The sequence below is a fragment of the Mesoplodon densirostris genome, chromosome 18 (assembly GCF_025265405.1).
Source record: "Mesoplodon densirostris isolate mMesDen1 chromosome 18, mMesDen1 primary haplotype, whole genome shotgun sequence".
In the NCBI taxonomy this organism is placed as follows: domain Eukaryota; kingdom Metazoa; phylum Chordata; class Mammalia; order Artiodactyla; family Ziphiidae; genus Mesoplodon; species Mesoplodon densirostris.
Window position 1 is genome coordinate 60,037,535 of NC_082678.1, and position 24,166 is coordinate 60,061,700.

General features: G+C 39.9%; 1 protein-coding gene, 1 non-coding gene and 1 pseudogene across 2 annotated transcripts in view; all 3 read right to left on the minus strand.

The window, feature by feature from the left end:
- Positions 1 to 13,969, minus strand: part of PPM1E (protein phosphatase, Mg2+/Mn2+ dependent 1E) — a 165,452-nt gene extending 151,483 nt beyond the window's left edge. The window contains exon 1 of the mRNA XM_060082876.1: positions 13,446 to 13,969. Within this exon, the coding sequence (XP_059938859.1) occupies positions 13,446 to 13,891 (446 nt within the window). The 5' untranslated portion in view covers positions 13,892 to 13,969. The remainder of the gene's footprint in view (positions 1 to 13,445) is intronic.
- LOC132478419 (small ubiquitin-related modifier 2-like) lies at positions 6,280 to 6,623 on the minus strand (annotated as a pseudogene).
- LOC132479425 (U6 spliceosomal RNA) lies at positions 6,573 to 6,676 on the minus strand. The gene has a single exon (XR_009530541.1). It is a non-coding gene; the product is annotated as a U6 spliceosomal RNA (small nuclear RNA).
- Positions 13,970 to 24,166: the final 10,197 nt, after the last annotated feature.

Consider the following 24,166-nt stretch of genomic DNA (forward strand, 5'->3'; position numbering starts at 1 on the left):
TCAAATAACTAACACATGAATACATATATGTATAAATTATGATACGTGGATATAGAGAAAAAGTAAAGGATACCATGGAAACCAAAAACCAAGACTTAATTTAGACCATAGGTAAAGAAACACCTCTATGAGGAAGAGATATTTAAGATAAGACCTAATGGTTGAGTTGGACAGTTGTGGAGAAGGGGGCGAGATGCTTGGGCAAAGAAAACAAAACTACAGAGTCCCTGAAGCAGGACAGAGCATGGCAGTTTCTGGGAACTAAATCAAGACCACTGTGACTAAAGCATAGTGGCTGAGCAAGGTGAGACGCAGATGACTGTTATATGGAAAACTGACTGAAGGGAGGGAAACGTGGAACAAGCAACAGCAGTCAGGAGTACTGCTACAGCCAGCCAAGAAGTGATGGAAGCTTGGAACACACTGGTGGGAGCAGAGACAAAAAGAAATGGGAAGAGTATTTTTCTTTCATTTAGAAGTGAAATTAAAAGACCTCTAAACAAAATAATTAAAATGTTCTTCCATCTTCCTTCTCTACTGTAGCACAAAGAATTACTAAAATGGTCTCCCAAAGATGCTCACTAAAATCTGTGAATACTAATTGATATCACTCCTGTGATTGTGTTATACTATATGGCAAGTTGATCTTAAGACAGGGAGATTATCTTGGTGGACCTGATCTAATCACATAAGCCCTTACGAGCATAGAGCTTTCTCTGACTGATAGCAGGGGAAGCCAGAGAGACTGAAGCATGAGGAAGCATGTGCCACTCCTGGTATGAAGATAGAGAGGGCCATGTGAGAAGGGAAGTGGGTGGTTTCTATCAATAGATAATCAGCCCACCTCATCACCACCCCACAGCCATCAAGGAAATGGGAACCTCAGATCTGTAACAAAGATCTAGACTGTTAACAACCTGAATGGGCTGGGAAGTGGAGTCTTCCCCTGAGCCTCTAGATAAGAGTCCAGCCTGGCCAACACTTTGACTTCAGCCTTGACTCGAGACCTTAAGCAGAGAACCCAGCTGAACATTAACAGACTTCTGACCTACAAAACTGTAAGATAATAAATGGATGTTGTTTTAAGCCACTAAGTTTCAGTAGCATGTTACACAGCAATAGAAAACTACCACACTATAAACTATGTGAGGAGAAATTAACAATTCGATAATCTAAATCTAAATCATATTATTCTCCGGACTTCCCTGGCAGTCCAGTGGTTATTAGGACTCTGCATTTCCACTGCAGGAGGCATGGGTTCAACCCCTGGTCACAGAACTAAGACTCTGCATGCCGTACAGCATGGCCAAAATAAATAAATAAAAGATCTTATGTGTGTGTGTGTGTGTGTGTGTGTATAGTTCTCTAATCATAGAAAGAAATCTAGGAAAAACAAATTCAGCTTGCTATTTCTCCAAAGGCTAGATAAATATGAATTTGGTGATTGGAGTGAGCACCATTTAAATATGAGTTTGAGGGACTTCCCTGGTGGCACAGTGAATAAGACTCCACGCCCCCAATGCAGGAGGCCTGGGTTCAATCCTTGGTCAGGGAACTAGATCTCACATGCATGAAACAACTAAGATTTGCATGCCTCAACTAAGTAGCCAGTGAGCTGCAACTAAGGAGCCCTGGAGCTGCAACGAAGGAGGCTGCCTGCCGCAACTAAGACCCAGGGCAACCAAATAAATAAGTAAATATTAAATAAATGAATATGACTTTGAAATTAAATGTCATATATGTGTTACAGAATTAAAGTTTTTGTTATTAAATCTAAACCTGTGCCATTCAATATGGTAGCCACGAGGCCCAAGTGGCTACTAAATATTTTAAATGGATATTCCAATTGAGATGTGCTTTAAGTGTAAGATACAAACAGGATTTTGAAAACTTGCTATAAAAAATGAAAAATATCTCAATACTATTTTAATACTGATCACATGTTTAAATGATAACATATTTAGATATACTGGGTTAAATAAAATAAATTATTAAACTAAATTCACTTTCCATTTTTAAAATGTGGTTAATAGAAAATTTTAAATTATATATGTGGCTCAATTATGTTTCTATTGGACAGCACTGGTCTAGACTTTTAGGCAAGTGTCCTCCTCCAAAATGCCCTAAACCAAGACCAGTCACCTATAAGTATTCTCCTCTTTCCAACAGAGTTCAGTGGCATTAATGGCACATAGCTGTGTAGAAATACAAGACAAGCAGTACTGCAATTCAAATATTAGTGAGAACATGGAGAAACCAGACCTCTCATACAGTGCTATTGGACAAAGTTATCTGTCAATATCTAACAAAGTAAAAGTGTATGTAACTTCAATCTGACAATTCCATTTCTAGGTGTATACTCAAGGAATCTATGAACACATACACAAGGAGACATGTCCAAACTGTATAATTATTTGTAAAGCAGAGAATACCAGCTATCCACCAAAGTTATGTGGTTTTTTTCTACATAGTATGAAGCTGTTTCTTAACTGCCAAGCCAGTGACTACATTTCCCAGTCTTGTTTGCTGGGAACTGTGGGCCCTAGGTGGTGTCACGTGACTGGAATTCTAGTCAATGGAAAGTGAACAAAATTATATATGCCACTTCCAAGGACTGGCCCCTAAAAACCTCCAATACCATTCTCCACTCTTATGTTTGCTGGATGTATTTTGATGCCCAGAGCAACTTTGGAAACCACAAATTGAAGACAACAGACTCTCTATTAGCCGGAGTCCCTTAATCACTCCATAGAACACAGCACCTTCTCCACTGAAGGTACTCTATGAGCAAGAAATAAACTAACATTATGTTAAGCTTTTGAGATTTCAGGATTTACCCACTAGAGCAGCTATTTTTAACCATTATAGTGCATAACATGCAAAAATTAGAAACAACTCAACTGTCCGTCAATAGGAAATTGGATAAGTAAAACAAATACGCTCATATAGAATGCTATATAGTAGCTAAAATGGAAAAACTCTATCTATGTGTATCAATATGAATAAATCTTTTTTTAAAGGGTTAGTCTCAAGATAGCTACTTATGAAAACAAAAACAAAAAAAGCCCACCATATACTGACCATACAAATATGTGTGTAGTAAAAATATAAAAATATAGAGCAGAAAGATACGTTTCCCCAAACTCCCAGATTACCTCTGGAAAGAAAAAAAAGGGAATGGGTTCATAGAAGACAGTGACAACAAAGTCTTCAATTCCTTATGAAATGTTTTATTTCCTTAAAATAATCTTAAACAATTTGTTGAAACTGAATGGTGGGTATATGGATATTTTTATTATTCTCTGTTATTTTCTAAATGTTTAAATCATTTCATAACATCAATAATCTTTTTCTTATATATAGCTGCTTAGAGAGTAAACTAGTAAAACCTTGTTAGAAGACATTTAAAATCTATGTACCAAAAGCCTTAAATATGTGAATATATTTAATGTAATCCCAACACTATATACTATATATAAATACACTCTAAGAAAACCAAAGGTGTGCTCAAAGGATGACCATCAAAATATTCTTAGAGCAAAAACCAAACATCGGTAACACCTAAAAGGTTTAATAGAATTGTGATCAAATTACTGTGTATTCATTTAAAAATTACACAGAATATAAATAATGGGAGGTGGGGTGAGATGTGTGAAGATATACATGAAAAAAGACTGGCCACAAATTCATCATTGCTGAGGTTGGGTGGTAAGGACACTATTTTTTATATACTTTAAATTTTCTACAATAAAAAGTTTTAAAAATATGAGAATAGCAAAACTTACTAAGTTTTTTAAAAAGCAGTTTAAAGTAGTAAGAATAATATCTTATTTTTAATCTCTTGGCTCATTCATTGGATCAGCAAATATTTATTGTGTGTTGTATATGTCCCTGTCATTACTGACCTAGGGATGTGATGGCAAACATGTAGCTAATAATCTAATGCAACTGTCTCCAAACACTTGCTCAAGCACTCTATCAAAATTTGGAGGAACCATAAACAAGACGAAAAGACAACCCTCAGAATGAGAGAAAATATTTGCAAATGAAGCAACTGACAAAGGATTAATCTCCAAAATTTACAAGCAGCTCATGAAGCTCAATATCAAAAAAACAAACAACCCAATCCAAAAATGAGCAGAAGGCTTAAATAGACACTTCTCCAAAGAAGATATACAGATTGCTAAAGGACACATGAAAGGATGCTCAACATCACTAATCATTAGAGAAATGCAAATCAAAACTACAATGAGGTAACACCTTACACCAGTCAGAATGTCCATCATCAAACAATCTACAAACAATAAATGCTGGCGAGGGTGTGGAGAAAAGGGAACCCTCTTGCACTGTTGGTGGGAATGTAAATTGATACAGCCACTATGGAGAACAGTATGGAGGTTCCTTAAAAAACTAAAAATAGAACTACCATACGACCCAGCAATCCCACTACTAGGCACATACCCTGAGAAAACCATAACTCAGAAAGAGTCATGGGGCTTCCCTGGTGGCGCAGTGGTTTAGAGTCCGCCTGCCGATGCAGGGGACACGGGTTCGTGCCCCAGTCCAGGAAGATCCCACATGCTGCGGAGCGGCTGGGTCCATGAGCCATGGCCGCTGAGCCTGCGCGTCCAGAGCCTGTGCTCCACAACGGGAGAGGCCACAACAGTGAGATGCCCGCGTACCGCCAAAAAAAAAAAAAAAAAGTCATGTACCAATGAACCACAATGTTCATTGCAGCTCTACTTACAATAGCCAGGACATGAAAACAACCTAAGTGTTATCGACAGATGAATGGATAAAGAAGATATGGCACATATATACAATGGAATATTACTCAGCCATAAAAAGAAATGAAATTGAGTTATCTGTAGTGAGGTGGATGGACCTAGAGTCTGTCATACAGAGTAAAGTAAGTCAGAAAGAGAAAACAAATACCGTACGCTAACACATATATATGGAATCTAAAAAAAAAAAAAAAAAAAAGGTTCTAAAGAACCTAGGGACAGGATAGGAATAAAGACGCAGATGTAGAGAATGAATCTGGGGACAGAGGGAGGGGGAAGGGTAGGCTGGGACGAAGTGAGAGAGTGGCATGGACATATACACACGACCAAATGGAAAACAGTTAGTGGGAAGCAGCCGCATAGCACAGGGAGATCAGCTCGGTGCTTTGTGACCCGCTAGAGGGGTGGGATAGGAAGGGTGGGAGGGAGACACAAGAGGGAGGAGATATGGGGATATATGTATATGTACAGCTGATTCACTTTGTTATACAGCAGAAACTAATACAACAATGTAAAGCAATTAGACTCCAATAAAGATGTTAAAAAAAAAAGAATAAAAAAAAAATTTGGAGCTTCATGAATACCCCCACCCCAAATGTAGATACACATGTCTCATGTGTGTATATATATAAATATAAATTCCATATATACCCATCCATGCATATACACCACTCTCACCAGCAATATATTAGTATTTCTTTGAGTAAGCTGTATTCCACATAATCTACTTAATAGTTCCATTTTTGTGGATTTCACATCAAATATAATCACCTTTAAAAAATCTAATATAAGTAAAGATGGGAGAAATATAGGCTCTTCAGTTTTGTACCTTTTTACATTTGTATTACAAATATTATGTTCAACCCATGATTTCTTTGCAGGAATCTTTTTTTTTCATTTTAAACAAGAAGTTTATTTAAACTTGACTTGAAGGGAAAACTACCTAGGATTCATTTCTTTTAGAGTAATTTATCCCTACTTAAAGACAGATTGTAACATGTAACATGTAACAGCTACATACAAAGAAGTTGTAAAACTGTCCTTTGTTTTACAATGATAAATGAAAAACATTAAAATTCTCCAATCGAACAAGGTATGCAAGAATTTTTATGTTGTTCTTTTTTTGTTAAACAGTGAGAGCAAAATAACTTACTGGAATATAAAGGTAAGAGCTGATGAGCATGCCACTAACGGAGAAAAGGGGGTATCTTCACAGAACCAGTATTTTTCCCCATTCCATTTCCATTTGATGTCGATCAAAACATACCGTTGGCCATTTACTTAAAAAAATGCAATATGTATACATGTATATGCTTGTGCATATACACCGTTTACTTTACCTACAATAAAGGAATGGGGAAGGGGAAAATGAAAGAACAGAGAAACTATATAGCAGGAGTCAGGATGTGGTGGAACCAAATTGCGGTTTTCTAGTTGAGAATGTCTTCTTGGTCTGGAGGAACAGAATTCTCGCGTAAAGTAGCAGGTTCCTGTTTTAGCAGACACCTCCTGTCTGCTGCTGGAACACATCTATTGCATCTTCATCCTCCATTTTCAACTGCGCAGGTGTGTCTGTTTCATTGATTGGCTGCCCATCACATCGGAATCTCATCTGCCTCACTGACAAACCCTGTTGTTCACAATAGGCTTTCATTAGTTTACTAAGTGGTGTATGCCTCTTAATTTAAACTGCACCACAGAACCATCCTGCCTCATCAAATTATTATGATCATTGTTGTCAGTCTTGACTCCTTCCTTGGGCTTTTCATCGGCCATAGCGAGCAACAGTGTCCTCAGGAATGCTTCACGAATCTGCGTGTCATCTTTGTGCAGGGCCATGCTAATCTTCTGTATCCTTCCAATTTTAGTATATGTGCTGTCAAAGTGAGCACTTTGCAGGAATATTTAAAGTCAATTGTCTATTTTGTAAGGGCTAATTTTGTTGAAACCAGTAAATATAATCAATGAATCAATTTAATCAGAGCAGGTAAACTGCAATAATTCATAATGTTCTGAAAATTGGAGTAAGGGTGCCACTGTCAACTCTTCTAAGCTAAGAAACTTGCACTTCATCAGGATACCTCATTTACCATGTCTGACATGAAGTCAGTTGTCGTACAGAACAAGCTGCCAACCTCAATCAATATATCAAGTATTACTAGCACCTAACTTCATTTTTTTTTTTTTTTTTTTGGCCACACCGTGTGTCTTGCAGGATATCTTAGTTCCCCCACCAGGGACTCAACCCAGGCCACGGCAGTGAAAGTACTGAGTCCTAACCACTGGTCAGCCAGGGAATTCCCTTAAGTTCATATTTTGTATACAAGGAAAAAGATTTTAATATTTTATTCCTTCACTGAAATGGATTATTTTGGGTACACTTTATTTTGAAGACCACTAGTCAAGTAAAAGATATATAAATATTCATGGACAAAAAAATAATAAATTAAACAAGTGCTACAAAAGGAATAAGCACTGGGTATTCTGTAAGAGGACGTGGAAGAGACACCTAACTCATTATGAGTGTGAGGTTGGTGAACAAAGGAAGTGATGTTAAATGGAGACCTAAAGAATGGGTAAGAGATTGGACTGGGTGAAGTGAGGGTGGGATAGCATGGTAGATCAAGAAGAAGGAATAGTATGTTATGTCCACAGGTGCAGAGGTACGAGCAAACACAGCACATTCAAACGAATACATTAATAGTCTAAAAGAGCTGAAGTGTAGCTTCTAGAGGAGGGATGGGGTGGGTGGACAGTGATTCAGGGATGAGACTGATAAGATTATAAAGCTTTGTTTGGATTTTATCTGGATGGCAATGGAGAAATAGGTGATGAAGGTGTACAGTAAATAATTGGCTTTGCCCAAAGAGAGGTCTGGCCTTTGTCCTCAGCCCCTGGGAGTAACCTCTAAATCCCTATTTCTAAAGTAATAGGATTGTCTTTGTTATTCAGGTAGGCCCCTTGGATCACATGGTATCAGCCTGAGGGGAGACTGGAAACTAAGTTCAATCATGTGAGCAATCAATCAGTAAGTCCCAATAAAAACTCTGGACACTGCAGCTCACGTGAGCTTCTTGGGTTGGCAATGCTCCATGAGAGAGAAACACATTGCTGAGGACAATGGAAGCTTCACATTTGAAACCCTTCTAGATAGCACCTCATGCATCCCTTCCTTTGGCTGGTTCTAATTTGTATCTTTTCCTTATAATGAACCATAATCCATTAATATAATAGCTTTCAGCAAGTTCTTTCTAGTGAATTATCAAATCTGGAGGTGTTTTTGAGAAACCCCAAACTTACAGTCAGTGTCAGAAGTGAGGGTGGTCTTGTGTGGACTCTTCCCTCTAACTTTGTATTTGGACCCTAACTCCTTGCAAACTTCTGCCTCAGGCAGACCTGGCTTTCTGGAGGACTGTGCCTTTGACCTCACAGTTTGGCTAACTCCAGGGAAAGAGTAAAAATGTTTAAGCAGTGGGTGATAATTAGTCAATCTACATAATCTAGACTCTAGAGGAATCACTTTGGCTACACTGGGGAGAATATACTGGAGAAGAGTAAGACTGGGAAGAGATGACAATAACAGTGGGGATGGTGAAGGACATATTTATGAGATATTTATAAGGCAAAATTTGACTGAATGTGAGGGTGAGAGAAGGAGAAATCAGGGATGAACCCACCAAAAAGAGAATTAGGTTTTAGTTTTGTCTTCTGCAGGGGAGAGAGAGGGAGTTGGAGGATTAAATTCAGTTTTGGACAGTTTGAGAAGATATTTAGACATCTAGATAGAGCCATTCAATTAGCAGTCAAAGCAGGGACAAACACAGAGTCGGGAACCATTAGCATAACTACAATAACCAAAATCATGGGAGAGATTGATGTTGACTATAGACAAGTAAGTCAACCAGACTTGAAAAGGCCAAGGACCAGGACTTCCCTGGTGGCACAGTAGATAAGACTCTGCGCTCCCAATGCAGGGGGCCCGGGTTCCATCCTTGGTCAGGGAACTAGACCCCACATGCATGCCGCAACCAAGAGTTCACATGCCACAACTAAGGTGCCTGCATGCCGCAACTAAGGAACCCACTTGCCACAAGTAAGGAGCTGGCAAGCCACAACTAAGGAGCCCAAGTGCCACAACTAAGGAGCCCATGTGCTGCAACTAAGGAGCCAGTGAGCCACAACTAAGAAGCCTGTGAGCCACAATAAGGAGCCCGCCTGCTGTAATTAAGAGCCAGTGCAACCAAATACATAAATAATTTTTTTTAAAAAAAGAAAGAAAAAAAGACCAAGGACCAAATACCAATATAAAAGGGTTAGGCAGAGTATTAAAAGCTCACAGAGAAGTGGCAGCCTGAGAGGTAGAAGAAAAACCTGAAAAGTATGGCTTACACTGAATGGTTGGTATTTATTTTCTTCTTTTTGCTACTTCTTACTACTTTTTAATAAGAAAAAAGGTACTCTAAATGAGTAGTATAACTTGCATCCATGTATTTTTCCACATATATACACAGACAAAGTTTAATGGTTTTCTAACCTATCTCAGTCATTAATGAGTCACATAACTCAATATAACTGAATTATTAGTATCTATAAACAATGATTTTCTTTTCCAAGCCATTTTCAAAGTGCCCACCCTCATGACTACTGTAAACCATCTGTAAGTACTTAACTTTGTCAGGCTGCTGGGACATCTGTCTCCCCCCTTGAGAAGTCCAACCCAGACTAAATGAATAACTGAGGAAACAACTGCTCTCAAAACGTAATGACATATAGCTCTAATAAAGACTTCAGAGTATCTGTTTTTTCTGGGTTAAAACAAACAGATTTATCCCCAGTAAAATATAGAGAAACAGAACACAGTACTGACCCATGTAGCCTATCCAAGGTTATTCATAACTGCTACAAGATCAGCTGTAAATTTTATTTGCAAATTATTTCAAAGCTATAAAATATCTCACCTCCACCTTTTCAAAGAGATTCATTAACCTCAGAAATCCTAATATTATGTCATTAGAAAGTATTTATTTTAATCTCTTGGGGGGCATTTTAGTTTAAAGGACTAAAGGAGATAATTTGTATACTAAAGGTATAATTTGTAAAGCTAAAGGTTCCAAATCATTGGAATATTTTATTGACAAGTAATAGACTAATTCAGTGATACAGTTCTGAACTATTGCATGAATTTATTATTGATTCTTAAGGTTTAATTAGTTGAAACAAAATTGTTTAAATAGTCCTTTAAAAAAAGTATTTATGGGGGCTCCCTGGTGTCGCAGTGGTTAAGAATCCGCTTGCCAATGCAGGGGACACAGGTTCGAGCCCTGGTCCGGGAAGATCCCACATGCCGCAGAGCAACGAAGGCCGTGTGCCACAATTACTGAGCCTGCGCTGCGCTCTAGAGCCCGTGGGCCACAACTACTGAAGCCTGCACGCCTAGAGCCCGTGCTCTACAACAAGAGAAGCCACCGCATGAGAAGCCCGCGCATCACAACGAAGAGTAGTCCCCCCTCACAGCAACTAGAGAAAGCCCAGGCACAGCAACGAAGACCCAACGCAGCCAAAAATAAATAAATGAAATAAATTAAAAAAAAAAAAGTATTTATAGTCCACAAGAGACATCTTTCTCATCCAAGGGGATTTTTACCATTTTGAATTATTTTTCTTTCAAAATGTTACATGTTTATATCTAGCAGAGAAATATCTAAGTACATATTTCCTATTTTGAAGCCTAACAGCAAAAATTCTATCCCAAACACTGAAAAACTTTTAAGTTGCTAATTATAACCATATTTTATCCATTTAAACCTTGATCCTTTACTTATCTAAGTAACTGCTTATCTCAAGCTAATCCTAAACTTTGTGTTTACCAAAATGAAGAATGATAAATATATCTGCTGTTCTTATTCTAAAAACTCTGAGAGAAGCAAAATAGTGAGAAAAACATTCACTATATTTTTAAAAGTAAAATTTCAGCCAGTGTATACATAAACAGTATTGAGAAGGTAGGCACCCTTTTTTTCTTCAGCGAACCTCAGTCTGTTTAGCAGTTTCATACTGTATATTTCTAAAATACTAACAGAAAAAAACACGCTAGAGACTTATGAAACTGTTATTATACGCAGTGTTATTTTCTTCTTACATTAGTCCCAACTGTGAAATTGGTGAATATATATTTCAGGTAACTTCATTTAAGAATTTTAGCACTATTTGACAAGCATGACAGAGCTTTTAAAGAATATTAAGAATTCCCAAAATAAACAGAGTGGGTATTTGAGAAAATATTTTTGGAAAAAAAAATCTTCACCTTCTCCAAATTAGCAATTCCAACATATCCCTAAACAGAATTATTTCAAAGTATTTCCTAGGAAATTTGACAACCCAACATTTCAAATATGTCGGGGAGTTCTGAGGTTCAGAGATTATGGAAATGTTGGAATCATTTGTACATAATTTGTCATTTCTGAATCTGGATCCTCAGTTCTCTCATCTGTAAAATAAAGCGAACAGGAAAATGATCTATCTCTCCAATGTCTTCCAGTCTCGATTCTTGTGGCTAAGTGATATGATTTTCCTTTATAAATAATAAAATAAAAAATAAAAGCATTAGAAGTATGTGTTTTTAAACTGTGAGACTTTGGGGTTTGTTTTTTTAATCTGTTAAGGACCTTGAAGATACTTCACATAAACAAGCCAGCCATTTTATATCTGAATAAAAATAGGTTAATAACTTCTGCACAAAACAGTATACATGATGAAATCTCTGACTTAAGGTGAAATAATGTTTTCCAACTTTAATTTTGCTAGTTTTACTTCAAATCTAAACTTCTGTTCTCAATTAGATGGCCATTTTATAATTTGAATACTTTTCTAGTTTATACATGTATTGAAAATCTTGCTTCCTTTCCATGTGGAAAAACACACATCTACTTACCATCATCTTTATATACATTTCATTTTTTAAAAAACCTTGAATGGCACATGTTCAAAGTTGTTCTAAAGTAATGACTCTTTTTTTTTAAAAATGGACCTTCTCTAATATTTAAGTGTGTGTTTCTTTAATTCTGCAACTGCATTTGTAAAGGTAAGAACTGTCAAAATAGAATTAGTCTGATGCTGAGATAAATCCTTCCACTTTGGTAACATTTCCATTTTATTTTAAGCAGGAAGTCTTAAGTGTCTTCATATAGTATTAAAAATGACATTTCATACGCCCTTTTCTATGATACTTTACAAACACTAGGAAGAAATACTCTAAGATGCTAATACTGTTTATATCTGGGTAGTGGTATTACATGCCATTTTATCTTTTACATTTCCCAAAAAGCATTATTACTTTGGTAACCAGATAGTATTTCAAAATTAAATTTTAAACAGTGTATAAAGTGTGGGACATCAACACAGTCCACTTCTACAGCAGACATGTTAAATACTTCTTCCCTGTTGACAAGCCTCTGTTTTAACAGGAAGAGTGATTTGATCAGGTGTCTGTTAGGTTGGATGGATAAAGACAAAACATTTACTTTCCAGGTCCTTCTCTTAATCTAAGTTTTTGAGAAGATCCAAGAAGTGAATTTAACTGCGATGGATCTTGCAGTAGTAAACTTTCTGAGGGGTACAGAGTAACACCTTTCATTACAACTATCAGCAGAATAGGGGAAGATTCCCCAGGTTTACCAGTGTTCTCGGAAACTTGTTCGTATTCTCCTCTGTCATTATTTCAGAGCAATTCCATTTAGAAAGAAAAGCAATTGTAAACTTTCTATTTCAAGCCCATAAAAACTGGGATGAAAGGAAAAGCCTTGACCTTTCTATTTTAGACTTTCATCTGTGTAGCTAAGCCACCTGCTTTCTCTCCCCTACCCCATCTACTTAATGGACTGAAAATACTGCACCTAATTGCAATTTTATCAAACCAGCCAGGGTTTTCCACTTTAACGAATTGCAACTGTCTTTCACCTGAAGGCTCGCATGTAAAATTCTGCTCACCCGTCCATCCCATTTCCTTCCCACCTCCCTCAACTGTGAGTTATCAGATGTCGTTAGACGAAGATACTAGGCTTCCGTGTATTAAGCCATCTACACTTTCAACACCGAGCGCCCGACAGAAAATCTACTCCAGTCTCTCCTCCTGTGGATCTGGGGCTGGGATTATCATCTTTGTTGCGGTTACGCAGGAGGCACCTAGCAGCTCTGCCTAGAAAGGAGTCGCGTCTCTCCGCCGCCAAACAACACGGGACTCAGGCTGGGAAAAGACAGACCCGGGTGGGAAGAAACCTCTAGGAGGAAGAAGAGAGCTGGGAAGAGGGAGCTCTCAAGACTGGAAGGAAGGACCTTCCAAGGCACGAAGGGGAAAGGGTGTGTGAAGTGGAGCAAGAAGTGGGCGGCCGGGGAGAAGCGGGAAGCAGGGGACGGGGCCCGGCGGGAGGGCGCGGGGGGCGGCTCCCGGGCCGGGAAGGAGGCGCGGGGGCCGCGGCGGGCGTGGGCAGCTCGCAGACAACAGCCCAAGTCCGAGCAGCGGGGGTGCTTTCAACCGCGCCAGGCGCCAGAGGGCAGGGGGGCATGAAGAGCGGAAAAGAGCAGTTTGAGGGGCCGAGGGAGCTGCGTCGAGGCCGGCGCGGCGAGGACAGCGGGCCCACCCCCAACCAAGCCCCGCTACTTAACTATTTGTAGAGCTGCTGCAGGCACAGGTCCAGGCTCTCGCCCTCCACCTCCTCGCGGGTGATGCGCTCCGACAGCGGCCGCGGGAGCGGGGGTAGCGGCGGCAGCTGGGGCTGCGGCGGCGGCGGCGGCACGGCCGACTGCCCCCGGGCTGCCGCCGCCTCTTCCTCCTCGCCCTCCGCCGCCACCACCTCGTCCTCGGGCTCGGGGTCTTGCTCCTGCTCTTGCTCCCCCTCCTCCGTCGCGGCTACAGTGTCCACCTCCTCCCCGGGTTCCTCGACCGAAGCCTCGGGCGCCTCAGCCGCCACCAGTTCGGGCTCGGGCTCGGGCTCCGACTCGGGTTCGGGTTCCGGCTCGGGCTCGCCGCCGCCACACGGTCCGCGAAACTCGCCCAAGAATAGCTCCAGGAAGCGCCGGTAAGTTTTCTCCTCGGGGCTGCAGCCGGCCATCGCTGCTCATGCCCCGGAGCCGACCGGGAAGTGGGTGGGGGAAGCCCAGGAAGGGGAGGGGGCTGCTCGCGAGCCTCGGGATCCTGCAAGGGCGGTTAACTGCCGCACCGGCACGAGCGATCAGCACTAGGTTGCTCGGAGAGGGCTCCCGCAGGCGTGCGCGCCGCCGAGCCCGGACGTGCGCGGCCCGGGGGCGGGGGCGGAGCGCGCTGCCCTTCTCTGGTCTGGAGGGAAAGTTGGTCGCGGGCGCGCGCGCGGGGTCCAGCGACGGCCCACCCTCTAGCCCTACGAAGAGCTCAGCCCACGCTGCCTAGAGACTGTCGCCATGGCAACCGGCTCTAATTAAGAATTTCAGGTTCCCTCCCGTCGAGTCCGCAGAGTCGAAAGGGCACTCGACTTGTCCCCTCTCCAACTCTGAATGTCTTCATTGTATGGATATCCTAACCTCAAGTGGATAAGACAGAACTAAGACATCTCCAGGTCTAGCTGTTGGTTCCCACTTGGATTCAGTTTTCCTTATCTGTCCTGCCTTGCCTTGGGGTGCTTATCTGTTGAAAGATACCACGGTGTGAACACCCTTTGTTGTTGATGACACTAATTTAATAGTTTGAGGGGGAAGGCATCCAACACCTACCAAGTGGTAGTTTCCTTTGCCTACATTCTCTCATTTGATTCTGTGAAGAAAGTGGTGTTATCCTTGTTTCTCAAAAAGAGGAAACAGGATTAAGTACACTCCTTTTTTAAAAAAATATTTATTTATTTATTTATTTGGCTGCCCGGTCGCGTGCCGGATCTTTTAGTTGCGGCAAGTGGGTTGGAACCCGGGCCCCCTGCATTGGGAGCACGAAGAAGTCTTAGCCACTGGACCACCAGGCAAGTCCCTAAGTACATTTCCTCTTTTCAAGGTGTCAAAGCTACTAGCCATGGCATTGGAATTAGAACCCAGGTTGTAAGCTTCCAAAGCCTGTCTAGACCCTTTTTCCTGTACTCTTCTCTGCCTCTGAAGATTCAACAGTGTAATAATACGTCTATAAAGCCTTATTTTTAAAGGGCTTTATGGTTTACGAGTCACTTTCATCCCTTTAATCCTTACAATAGCGCCTCAAGTTAGACGATATTACCATGATTCCATTTTATAGATGAGAAAACTGAGACTTAAATACATTGCGACTTTGCTCAAGGTCACACGCAAGTGATGTAACAAGGACTAAATCCAGGTCTTTCCACTGCAAAGCCATCAGTTTTCCAGCACACCAAGACACCCTTCTTTAGTGTCTGCGTAATATACATTAGACTTTATTACATCATATGTATTTTTGGTACATTTTGTTTGCTCTTCTTCCCCATCCCCCTGAGCCTCTTTCTTTTGTAGATTGAAACTGAAAGAAATTTAAATTATTCTGATTTTTTTACCAAACTACACACAAACCTACTATTTTCAAGCCTTACTGAGGGGGGTGGGAGGGGGAGAAGCTGTGTTGTTATACAGCTGTATAGATGACAGCTTCATTACTGCATACTGCCATGTCCACGGCAACATACAATTCAGCAAAAATATAGTGATTCTTTCTCTACTTTGAAAAACACGTTCACAAAATACCACCCCATCCTCTCCATTTATTGTTTCTGGGTTTCAGTTGGATTTAGGGTCTGAAATACCATTTCTAGTCAGCTATTAATGGCAGAAGGAGTCTCCCCGCCAACTGTTTTCATATAATACTGTATTCTAAATCCCTGACGTGATACTGTTATTTTAAGAGTAAATGGGTTGATCTCACTAATGTACATTATGGCATCACGTAAAATAGACATCCATTCTCTCCTAGCTTGAGATTAATTAATACACGATAGAAAGCGTAGAGTGAGTAATGCACATGAGTCCTCTGTAGCTACTTATTTTTGTCTCAAAAGTAAATGGAAAGACCTAATAAATAAGTCTGTTTCCAGAGAAGCTAAATGTATTTATATGTGTTTTGTTTAAAACATCACCAGTGTAGAGCAACTTCTTTATGAGATGCCAAGAAAGTCTTTAAATTCCTCATTTGTCTTTGTTTTCAATCCACCTGTTCACTTCCGTTTCAGAATGTCTAGAAAAGATTGACAAAACTTCTAAGGCTGCAGAACATCAAAATGTCCACAATTTTACATTCCAACAACTATTTAATATCTCAGAATTTGGCATGATGACATTTAGTTCAAGAGTACATAGCTGTCAACTGTAACAATTCACATCAAACTACACCTTCCTATTTTGTAATGTAGTTGCCCCCCTCACCTAGATGACATTCATTTGTGACATTAATTTATGACTCAACCCACATATCAAAGGGAAGTGTTATATGTTGGGGAAACATTACTACTAAAAGAAAAAGGCTACACCTCCACATTACTATAAATGAGAGGTGTGTTTGCTTAGTTTAATAAAGATATTTCTTTACAAAAGGTCAGTATGGATCCTATTGCATCCATTTGACAGAGTAGCTTTGCCAGAAGGTTGCTGACAGCAGTGCTGGGCTCTCAGAGCAGCTGTGTAGGATGATTTTGCCATCGTCAAGAAGTCTTTTTAGTCATTATTTTGCATTGCTTTACTTTCCTCTTCAGTTCCTCTCCTCTTATACTTCCCTAATCCCCTTTCTTGCTGTCTATTTTAAAATACTGAGCATGAAAAGCATATGTATTAAGTGTTTTAAATTTAAAAAAAATTTTTTTTTTGAGATTTGTCATAAGAATTGTTCTCCCTCTAACCCTTAGCTCTTTGGAGGAAATGCACATGTTCTTTCATGGACATTCATTGTAATGATGATATTTATAAGATTAAAGAGGGGAACTCCCTGGTGGTCCAGTGACTGGGACTCAGTGCTTTCACTGCCGAGGGCCCAGGCTCAATCCCTGGTCGGGGAACTAAGGTCCCACAAGCCGCACAGTGCAGCCAAAGAATAAAAATTTAAAAAATAAAAAAGATTAAAGAGAATTGTTGAGTTGGGCAGTTTCTTATATGACCCAGTAATCCCTCTCCCAAATATTTACCCACAAGAAATGAAAACATATCCACCAAACGCATACACAGATTCACATCACCAAAGAAACCTAGTATATAAATTTTTTCAATAGCTTTATTTTATTCATAACAGCTCAAACTTGGAAATAACCCAGATGTCCATCAGTAGATGAATGGATAAACAAATTGTAGTATATTCATACAATGGAATACAACTCAGCACAAAAAAAAAAAATCAACTACTGATAAACACAGCAACACGGGTGAATCTCAAAAACATGCTGAGTAAAAACAATCCAGGCACAGAAGAGTGCATACTCCATGATTCCATTTATATGAAATTCTAGAATAGGCAAAACTATAGTAACAAAAAGCAGATTAGTGATTGCCTAGGACTGATGTGGGGTGGATGATTCATGGCAAAGGATTAAGACAGAATTTTGTGGGAGTGATTAGAATGTTTGATATCTTGACTGGGTGGTTATATAGGTGTATTTGTCAAAAATAATCAAAGTGTACATTTTAAATAAGTGTATGTAAATTATACCTCAATAAAGTTGATTTTTAAAGTTAAAAAGAATTGATTACTGTTTAGTCCTTTTTTTGTTCTTATATCCATTCCTTCTCCTACCTTGCTCTCCTCTGTATTGTAGAGGTACTGACTCTTTCAAGCTGCATTCACCAGGTTCCTTGACAGCTGACTTCTAGCTGAGATTTGCCCAGTGGGCGACATCGGCAGGAAATTGGAAGGTGGAAGGAAAGGAAAAAAGCCAAGATATTTCTTCCCTGTCCCCTACCTCAGTCCTAATGCTTGCTGCCTCTCCTTTATACCTTTGCTCCCTCTGAACCTGTCCATTGGAATTCCAGCTTTTGTCTGTGACACCAGTCCCTGACCTCCAGAAACATCATCTTCTTCCATTTGTCCATCAGCCTAGAGATGGTAGCTGGTTTTAGCTTCCTAATCTTGCCTGCTATGGACTGAATATTTGTGTTCTCCAAAAATTCATGTGTTTAAATCCGAACCCCCAAGGTGAAGGTATTAGGAGGTGGGGCCTTTGGGAAGTGATGAGGTTATGAGGGCACAGCCCTCATGAATGGGATTAGTGCCATTAAAGATGAGGTCCAGGGCCTCCCTGGTGGCGCAGTGGTTAAGAGTCCGCCTGCCGATGCAGGGGATACGGGTTCGTGCCCCGGTCTGGGAGGATCCCATATGCCGCGGAGCGGCTGGGCCCGTGAGCCATGGCCGCTGGGCCTGCGCATCCGGAGCCTGTGCTCCGCAACGGGAGAGGCCACAACAGTGAGAGGCCCGCATACCGCAAAAAGAAAAAAAAAAAAAAAAAAAAAAAAAAAAGATGAGGTCCAACCACCTAGAGGGGTGGGATAGGGAAGGTGGGAGGGAGGGAGGCACAAGAGGGAAGAGATATGGGGATACGTGTGTATGTATAGCTGATTCACTTTGTTGTAAAGCAAAAACGAATACACCATTGTAAAGCAATTATACTCCAATAAAGATGTTAAAAAAAAAAATGAGGTCCAAGAGAGACCCCTCTCCTTTCTAAACGTGAGAACACAGTAAGAAGACTGCTGTCTGTGCCAGACACTGAATCTGCCAGAACACCGTTCATGGAACTCCTAGCCTCCAGAACTGTGAGAAATAAATTCCTGTTGTTTATAAGCCACCATATTTATGTTTTTTTTGTTTTAGCAGCCCAACCAGACTAAGACACTGCCTCACCTTCCCTTTTGGCTTTTTAGCTCTTCTATCACTTGTGTAACCAATTTCCTGTATTCTAGTCCCTCTGTTTTCTTAACTGGATCTCAACTGATACAATAACAAATAATACTTTAAAGAATGATACAATATATACATAAAAGAGCTATAAATGGACCAAGCTGACATTAAAGCAAGTTTAGGTCTTCAAAGGTACTACTCAAACACTGAGTTTACCTGAAGTCAGCAGTAAATGATTTCCTGGAATTAAAAATTATGAATAGGCTGGTAGTGTTTCAAGGGTAAGGAGGGAAGGATGAATACGTAGAACATGGGATTTTTAGGGAAGCAAAGAATATTCTGTGTGATACTACAGTGGTGGATACAAATCATTAGACACTTGTCAAAAACCATAGAACATACAACACAGAGTGACTCCTAGTGTAAACTATGTACTTCGGTTAATAATAATGTATCAATATTGGCTCATCAGTTGTAACAAATGTACCTCACTAGTGTAAGATGTTAATAATAATTGGGGAAACTGTGAGAGGGACTTATATATATCTCTGGTCTAGTGCCTAGGCAAATGTTTAAGGCTAGGCCTAATGACGAATGTTATATTGCAAATATAAAAATGTGTAATTTCTCATTCATATTTTTTCAATTGATGGAAAGATAACTAATATATAAGTACTTTTTAAGATATACATTTTTAGGGCCTCCCTGGTGGCGCAAGTGGTTGAGAGTCCGCCTGCCGATGCAGGGGATGCGGGTTCGTGCCCCGGTCTGGGAGGATCCCATATGCCGCGGAGCGGCCGGGCCATGGCCGCTGGGCCTGCGCGTCCGGAGCCTGTTCTCCGCGGCGGGGGAGGCCACAGCAGTGAGAGGCCCGCATACCGCAAAAAAAAAAAAAAAAAAAAGATATACATTTTTAAATTTTTATTTATTTATTTTTAGCTTTGTTGGGTCTTTCGTTGCTGCGCGCGGGCTTTCTCTAGTTGCGGTGAGCGGGGGCTACCCTTCGTTGTGGTGCACGGGCTTCTTATTGTCGTGGCTTCTCTTGTTGCGGAGCACAGGCTCTAGGCACGCAGGCTTCAGTAGCTGTGGCACGTGGGCTCAGTAGTTGTGGCTTGCGGGCTCTAGAGCTCAGGCTCAGTAATTGTGGCACACGGGATTAGTTGCTCCGCAGCATGTGGGATCTTCCCGGACTAGAGCTCGAACCCGTGTCCCTTGCATCGGCAGGCAGATTCTTAACCACTGCACCACCAGGGAAGCCCACTTTTTAAGATATTAATTCGATTGTGTTGTCAACTGACTTGTAGGGAGCGAGAGAATACCTGTCAACTGAAAAAACTGAGCACATAAATGTTTTCAAATAGGAACATCTTCCGTCTTTCTTCTCAATATACCCTACCTACATCCTCTACATCCTAGATTAATATTATAACTTTTAAATCATATCCATTTGCTGCCAAAAATATTACTGCTATATTACTTTTTATTCCTCTTCTCTTGATGGCTAATATGTTCATACTGCAGCAAGAGTCCACAGCTGTCAAAATTAAAATTCACATCAGGTAATAACAGGTCCACATGCACTATTTTCATAAGTTTTAAAAAGCAAAGAAGTCTCCAAAACAGGTTCTAACTTTTTTCCTTAATGTTTTAACCATTAATGATAACAATCTTTTTTTAATCTTGCTTAGTTCTTTGAGGAATCAAAAAATTTTTTTAACTTATTATGACATGCTTATGAAATAGGAAGAGGGCAGGGGTTGATGGTAATTTCTGATGAGGATACTATAAATGGCAAAGATGTAATATATTCCTTCTATAATAAATGGTTCTTCTAAAATGAATTGACTCCAGGGACTTCCCTGGTAGTCCAGTGGCTAAGACTCCATGCTCCCAATGCAGGTGGCCTGGGTTCGATCCCTGGTCAGGGAACTAGATCCCACACGTCGCAACTAAGAGATTGCATGCTGGAACTAAAGATCCTGCATGCCACAACTAAAAGATCCCACATGGCACAACTAAAGATCCCACATGCCGCAACAAAGATCCCGCATGCCACAACTAAGACCTGGCACAGACAAATAAATAAATAAATTTTAAAAAAATTAAAAAATAAAACGAATTGACAAAAAAAAATCCACTTCAACATTTTGCTACTAGTTTTCACTTTACAAAAACCAAAAAGCACTTTATGGTGGTTAAAAAAACCTATATTATCTAATTTTTAAAAAATTTATTTATTTTATTTATTTATTTTTGTCTGCATTGGGTCTTCATTGCTGTGCGCGGGCTTTCTCTAGTTGCGGCGAGTGGGGGCTACTCTTCATTGCGGTGCGCGGGCTTCTCATTGCAGTGGCTTCTCTTGTTACGGAACATGGGCTTTAGGTGCGTGGGCTCAGTAGTTGTGCCTCGCGGGCTCTAGAGCACAGGCTCAGTAGTTGTGGCGCACGGGCTTAGCTGCTTCACGGCATGTGGGATCTTCCCGGACCAGGGCTCGAACCCGTGTCCCCTGCATTGGCAGGCGGATTCTTAACCACTGCGCCACAAGGGAAGCCCTACTTCCCTTTATGTATTTACTTAGAATAAATACATGCAAGAATTGAGTGATATTGATCATGTTCTCTTTTAGTCAGCAGATGCCCATTACCCACTCTGGAGCATTCATCAAAAAGTCCAACTGCTTTTTTAAATGAAAAGGAAGCAGACAACTAAATATGAAAACTCCACATAAAGGTGTCTCCTATGCTCAGATAATACCAGACACTTTATTCTTCACTGACTGTGGAGCTGATGGAATTGAGCCACAGTGACATTTGTGACTAGAGGGGAAGATGGAAACGATTCCATTAACCTAGAGTGCTGTAACATATGGTAATCATAAGTGGTAGAATAGCTGGGTTGGACAAGGGTAAAGTAAGCCATGTGGCACAGACATTACCAATTACCACACACAGTAACCATGCTGATACAATGTAGCTTCTCCAGAAAGGAAATGATTTGGGCATATGAATTGGTTTTCTGGCTTATGAAAGAGTGATCTGTAAATGACATATCTGGCACCAATATAGCACATGTGGTTTCCAGTAATTTTGCAAGTTGGGAGCTATTAAGATTTGAAGAACCTCCATATACCTAAATAGCAGTACAATGCATTGCAGTTATTTGCACAAAGGCAGCAAATCAATATTTATGCAAAATAAACTTGGGTCATTCATATATAAAATTATTTTTCAAATATCTTTTTTAAGTGTCACATAAAATCCTGGAATTTTGTATCTCTGAAAAAATAATTTCATGACTGTTTAAGGTATAAAGCTTATGGTCATGGCAAAAGTTCAAGATTAGATCTAAACTGTACTGGGAGATGGAATTACATTTGTTCCAAATATTGGCAAAAATATTGATTTTGAAAGAAACATGATGAAAACTGTGTTTTAAGAAAATTAATATACAAGTATTCTTTCAGAAGAAACACTGAAGGCTGAAAGATCAGTTGGGCAATGGAAGATAATGAGAGTATAGAAGAGAATGGTGTCAGTGGGAATGAAGATGAATACAAGAAACTAAAAGACACTCTATAGGAAGATCTGAAATTCTAAGAAGACACCTGAAGATGCAACTTAGGAAGAGCCAGTAACCCACTCAGAGAGGCTCTCAAGTGGCTATTCTGGCTATCTGTTGCTACAAAACAAACTACTGCAAAACTTAGTGGCTAAAACAAAAAAGACCTAATAAGGACCTACGGTATAGCACAGGGAACTCTACTCTATAATGGTGTGTATGGGAAAACAATCTAAAAAAGAGTGGATATATGTATATGTATAACTGATTCACTTTGCTGTACACCTGAAACTAACACAAGATTGTAAATCAACTATACTCCAATAAAAATTTTTAAAAAATAGAACAACACTACCTGTAACTGGGAGACAAATTTGAAAACAATTAGGACAATTAAAATAGAACATTATAGGTTGAGTGTACAGCACAATAAATAAATAAATAAAACAAAAAGCACTTTACTGTATTTCACAGCTCTGTAGGTTGACTAGGCTCAGCTAGGTGGTTCTCACTTGTAGGTCTCGTGAGGTGGCAGTCTGATAGCAGTTGGTTATGGATAAAATCATGGCTAGATGTCCAAGAGACTCACTCACATTCTACTTTTTTCCATTTATATTGAAAAAAATTAAGCAGAAAAATGACTAATATGTAAATTATTTTCAGGATATTAATTTGATTGTGTTGCCAAACTGGCAGTTGAGGCTGGCTGTTAACTGGGAGCTCAGCTGGGACCGTCAACTGGAATGCCCACACATAACATCTCCAATGGCCTTAGGGCAATCAGATGTCTTACATGGTAGCTTAGAGTTCCAAGATTGAGTGTTTCAGTGAATAAGACAGAAGGTGTGACCTGGTGTCATAAATCAATAGTATTACTTCCGTGGTACTCTACTGGTCAAAGCAGTAATAGGCACATTTGGATACAAGAGAAGGGGACATAATATACCCCAACCTCCTGATGGGAGGAGTGTCAAAGAATTCATCTTGAAACTACCATAGTGACATGTACCTGCATGAATTTATGACAAAGTTTAGCAACTTAAACTTGGAAGCTCAGAAATTTGAGTGTTCCACAACCTAAGTGTCCATCAATGGATTATTGGATAAAGAAATTGTGGAATACATATATATATGCATATATACATATACATACATACAATGGAATATTATTCAGCCACAAAAAAAATGAGGAAATCCTGGGAACTTCCCTGGAGGTACAGTGGTTAGGACTCCACACATCCACTGCAGGGGGCACAGGTTCGATCCCTGGTCAGGGAACTAAGATCCCACATGCTGCGTGGTGTGGCCCAAAAAAATAAAATGAGGAAATCCTGCCATTTGCAACAGCATGGATGGGCACTGAGGGCATTATGCTAAGTGAAGTAAGTCACACAGAGAAAGACAAACACTGTATGAGCTCACGTATTTATAGAATCGAAAACAAACAAACTCATAGAAAATGAGATCAGATCTGAGGTTACCAGAGGCAGAGTGTTGGGGAAGGGGGAATTGGAGAAAGGTGGTCAAAAAGTACAAACTTCCAGTTACAAGATGAATAAGTATCAGGGATATATGCATGATGATTATAGTTAACACTGCTATATGACATACATGAAAGTCAAGAGAGTAAATCCTAACAGTTCTCATCCCAAGGAAAAAAACTTTTTTCTTTTTGCTTTCTATTTTAATTTTATCTATATGAGGTGATGGATGCTAACCAAACTTATTGCAGTAATCATTTTACAATATATGTAAGTCAAACCATTATGTACACCTTGAATTATATCTCAATAAAACTGGGGGAAAAAAAGAAATTTGAGTTTTCCAAACTTAATTACACAGAAGTATCTTAACTGACACTAACAAATCTCATAAGAAACTGATGTATAAAAATCACAATGACAACATATGAATTTACAATGAGAACTACTACTTCCATTGAGACCAGACAATTATATAGATCTGGCTATAACCAAAGTACCTGGGA